Below are 9,043 nucleotides of genomic sequence, written 5' to 3' on the forward strand. Positions count from 1 at the left end.
AGAAGAAAAGAAGGAAGAGTACAGCAAAACTTTTATCATTTTTTTTCATCTGATTTAATTTGATTTAAAAACTGAAAGTGTTAATATATTACGCAAGTAATATACTTAAAAATCACTAATAATACATAAAATGATCTGTTATCGTATATCTAAATATTTGTTTCAAACTTATGTAACAATAGGAGGTAATAGTTACTTGCACGCCTATATTGAAACACTTTTTATAAATATGATTTAATCAGTGTCAATATTAGATGAAAGAGGAAGTCTTCTTGTTTGAAAATGTATTGTTAGAAATTTATATAAATTTACTGTATATTATATAGGCATTTTCAAGGTTTTTTTCGATTTATGTATATTTTTATATCTTATTTACATTATTTACGCTTGATTTGCTATTTATTATACTAGGCACAATATATTAAATTACTGTACATATCAGTATGTAAAAAATTATTAATCAAACTATTTTAAAATCAATTAAAATTTCAATCATTTTTCACATTTCTTTATTTGTGAGTAACTGTCACATCATTTTACAGCGCTCATGGATAACTTAAACTTTTCTTTTTACTTTCTTTTGCATTAATTGTCACGTTAGAATCACTTTAAGATTGTAATACTACACATTCATTCACAATTTATGTGTTTAAAATCCTCTTTGAAAAAATATTTGAAAAAATTGCCGCAATGTTTGACTGATCTTTTATTCTGTTCACATATACCAGCAGTTTCCCAGGATATCCCATCCGAGACTGATATCCTGCTGCAGAAGGTATCGGATACTTTATCGAATGTACTACCAACTTTATCTTCCCCGATATCGGAATCATCATCGTCTCTTAAGACAAGTTATACAACTACATCCATGCAAACAAACGCTGTTCCCGATGATTCTGGAATCACATTAGAATCTATCGAGACAAAGAACGAGTCCAATGAGCTTTACAGATCGTGTATCGATTTTTCGGTAGAAAACGGCGTGAGTGCCAGCACACCGAATATAACTGTAGCAAATTCACAGCAAGATACAGATTATGTATCGATGATGGGCGAAGATTTGTCAATCAGTGACTGGGAGTATCAACTTCCGGCCCCGCCAAGTGCCTTTCGCGATTCGTATTCACCTATCTACGATGATTACGATACAGTCACGCTGAGATCAGTGGAGGTCTTCAAGGAGCCAATTACTAACTCAATTTCAGAGCCAACTGATGCGATAGATAGTGCCAATAAAAACTTCAAATCGATTAAGAATCTATCAAATAATGTTAAAGTGAGTCGTGATCAAGAGACTTTGAAAGAAAAAATAGATTTTGTGTCTGAAAAAGAAATCGATATTAAGCAACCAACGAGCAAGCCTGTTGTTAAGCAAGCGCTCTTTACTTCACAAAAGTCAGAGACCGACCTGGACTTACGAAAAGAGATGATCTCGGAGTTGGAAAACAAACTAGAAACAGGTACATTGCCACAGACTGTTAATAAAGACTTGGATCGAAGAAATATGGACAGCTTATCCGCACCAGAGCTGGCACCTGTGGACAATACCTTATCTAACTTCATTATCACTACTTATACTAAACAAAAGAGTCTGGATATTTTCGAAGAATTCGAAGAATCTAGCGATTGTGCAAGATCTTCAGAACAAAAATTTATTAAGACATTTGCCACACTATCGAGGAATAACGCTGGTGCATGTAATTACGATAAGAACAACGCAACAAGGAATACGCTATTAATTAACAATCTATCGCACAATAAGAAAGCAATAAATAAATCTGAAGAATCGAATGCAGATAACGTAGACTGTAAACTGGAGCCAAAGATTCATGATCAGGGCAAGCTGCCCTACAAGTGGCAGTTTTTCAACGCGACCAATGATAAGACTAATATCCAACGATCTAAGAGTTACATATCGATGTCTAACAACGCCAAATATCAGAAGGAAGCACAAGGAATCAATGCAAAATATGAACCGCAAATTAATACAGAGATTATTGGTATGAGGAAAGCTACGAGTATTACTGATTTGAATGTTGACATGTTAAGAGGTAACGAGAAATTCTCACAATGGAGGGACAATATACTGAAGAATCAGGAGGAACCTACCAAAGAGAAGCAATTACAATCGTTGCAGGTAATTTAGAATTATAGGATGGCGACTGTAGGTTAAGATTCAACTCGTTACATTGAAGATCTATTGAACGTATGCAAAGGAATAAATGAATCTCGGAATTATGTAGGCATTTTTGCAGACATCGCGCTATTTTATTTTATTCTTATTACAATACGTTGCAAATAATGATACATTCAATCATATCACAATTGCTACTAATTTTTATTAAAATGATGCCTGACGTGTATACGCGTGTCTAGTAAACAGTCTAGTAAACAGTATTACAATATATTAATATCATTATAACATTACGTGAATCAGGGTTGGGAAGTAACTCGTTACCTGTAACGAAGGTGCGATTACAGTTACTTTTTTTTTTGGTAACTCTAACTTAACTTCGTTACTTTCTCTCCATCTGTAACAGTAACTTAACTCATTTTCAGTTACATTTTTTCGATAATTATATTTAATAGTTACATTAATAGTTACTTTATATATTTTTTAAACTTCCACAGATCGTATTAGGCCATGCATTTGCGCATAAACGCCTTTAGCGACACTTTACAATTTAAATGCAGCTTTGATATATTTATGTTTATTGCAAGAAAGTGACTGCAAACTAACGATTCGTTACTTTTTAAGCAACTGTAACTGTGATGCGTTACTTTTCAGAATTGGTAACTTGAAACTGTAACTAGTTACATGTTTAGCGAAAAAGCTGTATATGCTTTTATAAAATAACTTTCCCAACTCTGAATTCAACATATAATTTTTATTAACAATTATATAAAATTATTATTTAACCGTGTAGGTACTAAAAAGCATTTTGCCGCAGTTGAAGAACGCTCAACAGGCGGAGGAAAATGTGTCCAAAGGCTATAATAACTCGTCAATCCAAAGAACGAAGTAAGTGTTTCTTGTATTTAGAGCATTTCTCTCGAATATCTCGAACAATACATAAATTGAGTATAAGGGCAAAGAAAGTAATGCAATAACTTCCCAGACAACGTTATGTCTTAAAGACATCTTTGAGACGTCTTAATCTTTCGAGGACGTCTCACAAAATTTTCAGAAAGACATCTTTTTGACGTCTTGTGTCCCGATTTTCGACGTCTTTTAGACATACGTCTTCAAGACATCTTAAAGACGTTTTTGAAACGACTTAAAGATGTTTTTAAAACGTTTTAGAAATGTCTGTAAAACATTTTAAAGACACTTGACTTGGTCTCAGGAATATGCTGTTGCAATAATGCTCCAGTTCAAGTAAAAAAGCCCTGCACTACCTTTTCCTGCGACAAACAGTTATCGAGATATCATAAGCTAAATATTGAAAAAGTTATCAATTTTCTCTTAATATATATTATACATATTATACATAAATATACACATAATTACATATTTCCATTTTATAAATATTATAATTTTTGTAAATAATTTTTTAGCAAATACGAGTCCAACGAACATTCAGGCAGAATGAGTGCAGTTTTGACACACGATTTTCAAGAATCTTCAGAATCGAAATGTAAACCATCGCTGAAAGAAGAAAGCACAAAACGTTATGTTTATTCTGGTCCACCTGCAATCACTCTAGGCAGTTGGTTGGAAAGATCCAGCGCTAACATCCAAATCAAAACAGACACCGATTACACACTGGGAAGAAGTAATACAACTAATGGCAGTAAGACAATTGTTAACATTAATGACATTAAGAACGGAAAGGATATTACAGACTATACTAGCGGCGTTAGTAAAAATAATGTCACTAAACATGAAATCAACATTGGCTCTTTGGCAAATACAAACCCTGATGAATTAAATACAAAAAAATTAATCGCACACACGTCCAATTTCAAGACATCGAATCGAGTTAACACAATGTCCGATTTGACGAAGAATGAAGACAGACCTGTCGTGATGGGGGTTGAACTAAAAAGAAACTTTGTCAAAACGTCGAAGGAAATGCTCAAAAATGACGAGAACGAAGTTAACACCACAGCGATGAATTTCAAAGAATTGACAAAGACATTCAGTCAGAATGGAAATTTTAAGCAGAAATCTAAACGCTCTGATATTAATAGTTCCTCCACGGATTATCGCAATGTGCAGCAGAGAGAAAAAGAAAGAATCACAAACCCAAACGTTAAGGAAGACGGTTGTGTCAGGTTCGCAAAGGCAACCAGCCAAAACAACAATTTCTCGTTTAAAAATCAGCCCAAAATGTATGGTGTTCAGCACAAATTACAGGCAAAAAGGTTCACATCTGTCGTAGGTGTAAATGGGATGAGTCAGAATATTGAGTCGCAAAGTGAAATGCCTCTGAGATGTAACGTCAATAATGCAATAAAGATTTATCCACCGATGCCGGTTGTAAAAGGATTCAAGATACCCACCGTTAACTCTACGAGAAATAATAATCCTATAAACCACAATGGATTATCGATGGTTGATGGTTTTAACAAGAATATGCAGTCTTCTGAACTTCCAACGATGCCGGTGATAACAGGAGTAACGTTAAAGAATGCCAATGCGAGACCCAAGTCAATGCCGGTCCATTTAGATCCTCGGGATATGCTATTGGAGTCTATTCGGAACTTCGGTGGACGTGAAAAATTAAAAAATGTAAGTATATTATGGTATGAGTTAAAGCACTCATTTGGAAGTCCTACTTTTGATCAAAATATACAACACCATGTTTATATAAACAATAGTGCAGTATTTAAATTGGCGAACGTTTCGGACCATTTCTTTGGTTCATTTTCAGCACAAATAATATAAAAATTACAAAAACATCGAAATTATTGTAGAAATAATTAACAGAATTAACTAATGTGGAAAAATAATCGTTTTTGTTTCAGACTACAGAGAAATATTAATATAGGCAGTTATGGGACATGTAAATTTATAAGGAAATCTGAGCAAAATTGTTTGATGATGCTCCATTGAAAATTACCATTAAAAGTATCAGAATTACATTCTGAAGATTCTACCGTTCATAAAAGTGTTTTGTAAATAGTTTAGTAAAAAAAAATTGTTTAACCCTAGAATATTATTAGTGGCCGTTCAGAATGCGTGTTCAAAATTTTAATTTGTATTATTATTTTACTTCTGTACATTTGCTTTATATTTTACATACAGGGTGTCATTGAATATTGAGGATCAAATTTGACAATAAATTAGACCGCCGGGCGGTCACATCTCGCCACGCGCTCGAATTGGGAGGTGGGCCGGGCTAAGACGACAATTTTGAATAATTAATTACTCGTTATCTATTGCGAAAATTGCAAAATGGTACAGAACTTTTCGACTCGGTCTAGTCCACTCTACCTGCACACCAAAAAAGTCCCCAATATTCAATGACACCCTGTATACAAAAAAATATTACTAATATTTAACATTAGAAGAACTGGTCTAATTAATCTTTAGACCTCCAAAGTCGACAGAAAAGTTCACAACTTTTTCACTTAAAAAGAAACAGTACATCCAAGTAGGAAATTATAATTTTGTAATATAAAGAATATATAATACAAATGTATAATATTACATAATGCAATGCAAATTGGAAATGGGAGAAAATATCTACATGTCACGCATTTGCAATAATAGTGTTAATATAAAATTATTACTTCTCTTTGCTTTTTGTAATGGTATTCTTGGGTTAATACAAAACAATGCCGCGAACTATTCAAATCGCTTCAAGTACATTTAAATGCTGATTTGTATCGCTAATAAGTTATCATAAAAAGTTGAAACATTTTTCGAAGTTCATTGATATATTCTTACGTATAATTACTGGGACACCCGAGAGGATAGCATTAATATTTGTTTGCTTTCAGCTTTTAATGTGGAAAAAGCAAGAAATATGTATTTACGATATCAAACAATTAAGGAGGTTGTAAATGGCTCGTTATATGTTACATATTTTTAAGATATACTTTCGATAACTAAATTATTAAAATTTGATAATGGCATCACGTTGAACATGTGTAAATATAATGTACAAAAGATGACGATTGCGATAACTGAAACATGCACTACAGAACGAAAGATGTACATACCGTTTAAGACATTAGACGTTTGTTTAATAAAATGTCGAAGAGGGGTAATTTTTACTTCAATAGTCATCAACTTGATATTGCTCATTCTTTAACACAAGGAGAAAGAAGGGGAGGGAGAGGGAGAGAGATAGAAAGAGAAAGTTAGATTGTTTCTTTTTAGTTCAATAGAACCATTTAACTTTAGCTTTGGTGCAATGTATACTAATAAAAAAATAAAAAGAGAAAGTTAATTAATTAAAAAATTAAGAAACAAAAATGCCAAAGTTAGTTGTGGATGGATGGATTGATATCGGTAATAATGATTTGATATTGAGTACTAATACATACTAATTTTCGCAATTAACTGTAAGTTTCTATCAATGGGACCAAAGGTAACATCTTATTTTTACGTATTGTATAAGAAATTACGTATTGTATTAGAATCATAAAACATTACTGTGTTAAATATGAGATAGTCTTTTAAATCTGGTCAATTGAGTTACATATCGAAACGATTTGGCTTAATAGACATAGATTTATATACAATGTTATATCTAAAACGTTGAACGATCTATTTTCTTGTATAAACATCGTATTAATATAACAGATAAGTGTATTATGATTAAGAAATAAATGTAAACGTGTATATGTTTAAATACAGAATAATTTCTGTTGGCATTAAATATCTAATTATCTAAACACGAACTACTCGTTTTTTAATTCTTTATAACGTAATTCTATTTTTTCCAAGAAAATTAAAATAAATGTCCTTTCTTTTCACAGAGCAAATACTTAGAGAACTGTAATTTGCGCTATTGCTTTCTTTAAATTGAAGTTTCGAAGATACCGATACTTTGAAAGAAGAATTAATGTTATTATGCAAGTTAAAGAATACAGACATTGATAAAATGTAATATATTTTACATATTTGTATATCAAGCTTTTTAGTCGACATTAACCGGCCGGTTTTAATAAAAAAAATTTATTGCGAAAAATGTTACCTCAGCCAGGTCATATGTCACCTCTATGTCACTCCACCTCTATCGCTGCGAGACGATTGCGTTAATTTCGTTTTGTGGCCAACATACCTTTGAGTTGCAGTGTCCTGTAAATAAACTTGTAGATCGTTAAATTCCTTGAGAAGAACCGCAAAACCCGTATGGTCGAAACGTTGGATTTAAGTCAAGAAACCATCTGCCAGCCTAAAATCGTCCAACAATTCTTTTTATCGTTAATCAACTACTGGCGATTCACATTCCTTCGTTGTTGATACTTTTTATTCGCAATATTTTTAGTATACTTTGAATAAATGCGCTACTCACACGAATAAATTTTTCGACGCTTCGAAGTAATTCAAAGTTTCCGAGTACGAATGTCGAAACCTTCGAAAGAAAAATGTCCAGTCCTACTTAAAATAACACAATTAATCGAAAAGTGAGTTCCATGGGAGATGTTATGTCCGCACTCCTCTGAGCGCCTGAAGTCGGCCGAGGTAGGGAGCGCGCACGGACACGGATTCATTTTTTTTTTAGCGTGCGTATCCCCAGTCCCCACCACTCTTTCCGCAATGAGTCGCGGTGACCAGCGGAGGCGATCGCGATCTACGATCACTGTTACAAGAGGATGTATGGAACGACTGTATCGTCAACGACAATAACACGGAGAAAACATGAGATCTGTTTACTGTATACTGAATTAATATACACACTTTCTATACTTAAAGTGAAATAGGTATATGTTTGAAATTGTGCGAGAGCAAGAGGGAAAGTGCACTCTAATGCAGTCGAGTGCAGTAACAAAAAAACAAACCTGTATTATTGCTTGATGAAGGTCTAACCAGGTGACGTGATGCAATAACAAAAGAAATCAGGTATTGATTGTGCTCACGTAGTTACCAATGCGTTTCCAATTCTCACGCTGTGAGGTCAATGGTTTCTCGCCGAGTAAAAATTATGAGAGTTAACCGAGTCGAGTTAGGTTAGAATTAAAATTTATCTGGCCAAGTCAACCAATCGAGGACAAATTCGGAAGGAATTGAAAAATTAATAATTGCGAAATCTAATTGTCTTCTCTTTCGATCGGGATATTTGTATTCCAAGCATTTCTTTCTTTCTGTGGATTATTGAAACTTGTTTACCCGTTTAGGTTAGAAGAATAAGGGATACGATTTAAATGCCCTTACTACGCAAGGTGCTGCTGAGGTTGACCGTCCTCGCGTTACTCTTGGTTGCTCTATATTGCTATCAGACATCCGATGGAGGACGGTGGATTGTATTTAGTCCCCAAACAAAAGATGCAAACATTACGGCTGCCTCAGTGACGACTGCTTATTCCATCAATTATTTGTCTTCGACAGCGAGTATCGTGCCACAAAATGAAACGAATTATTACAACGTATGGTGCATTTTTACCAAGGTTGCCACAAACTCACCTATGAGACGCAAGTTCCAAATATTTACAGACTCCTTGCTCAGATACGCCTCTGTAAATATTGCCTTCCATGTGATAAGCGACGACGACAGTCGAGATATAGCTGCGATTGTTATCCAAAATGTTATGGTCAGCACTGGAAAATTTATGGAAGTATGTTCTTGTGTTCTCTTAAGTTCTTTTTTCTTATTTTTAACCAACTTAAGTGTTAAGCGTCGTCTACAATAACCGGCGTAAGCGTGGAGTAAGAAGTAAGAGTAGGAGTAACGTTTTTGGCATAAGCTGTTTACGCCGACTCAATCTACAATACGGTGAAGTAGGTGTTGTAGGCATGCGTGAAAAGGCGTAAGAGTAAGAGTAGGCGTAAGAAATAAAAATAATTCATTTCGCATACGCTCTTACTCCAGCTCTATTAAACCGGAAGTAGCTTTCTTAAGGCTGGTCTACAATACATGGAGTAAGT

At 34.0% G+C, this 9,043-nt stretch overlaps 2 protein-coding genes across 6 annotated transcripts in view; both read left to right on the forward strand.

Annotated features, from left to right (window-relative positions):
- LOC105569073 overlaps positions 1–5,360 on the forward strand; it is an 82,516-nt gene extending 77,156 nt beyond the window's left edge. For all 5 annotated transcript variants that reach the window (XM_012025228.1, XM_012025229.1, XM_012025231.1 and 2 more), the window contains 4 exons: positions 729–2,137; positions 2,928–3,022; positions 3,559–4,735; positions 4,972–5,360. In XM_012025228.1, the coding sequence (XP_011880618.1) occupies positions 729–2,137; positions 2,928–3,022; positions 3,559–4,735; positions 4,972–4,989 (2,699 nt within the window). In that variant the 3' untranslated portion in view covers positions 4,990–5,360. The remainder of the gene's footprint in view (positions 1–728; positions 2,138–2,927; positions 3,023–3,558; positions 4,736–4,971) is intronic.
- Positions 5,361–7,774: 2,414 nt separating this feature from the next.
- LOC105569072 (xyloside xylosyltransferase 1) overlaps positions 7,775–9,043 on the forward strand; it is a 3,267-nt gene continuing 1,998 nt past the window's right edge. Inside the window, exons 1-2 of the mRNA XM_012025227.1 lie at positions 7,775–8,020; positions 8,296–8,733. Coding sequence (XP_011880617.1) covers positions 8,323–8,733 — 411 coding nt within the window. The 5' untranslated portion in view covers positions 7,775–8,020; positions 8,296–8,322. The remainder of the gene's footprint in view (positions 8,021–8,295; positions 8,734–9,043) is intronic.

Source organism: Vollenhovia emeryi, unplaced genomic scaffold (genome assembly GCF_000949405.1).
Source record: "Vollenhovia emeryi isolate VEMERY1.0 unplaced genomic scaffold, V.emery_V1.0 DF939126.1, whole genome shotgun sequence".
Classification (NCBI taxonomy): Eukaryota; Metazoa; Arthropoda; class Insecta; order Hymenoptera; family Formicidae; genus Vollenhovia; species Vollenhovia emeryi.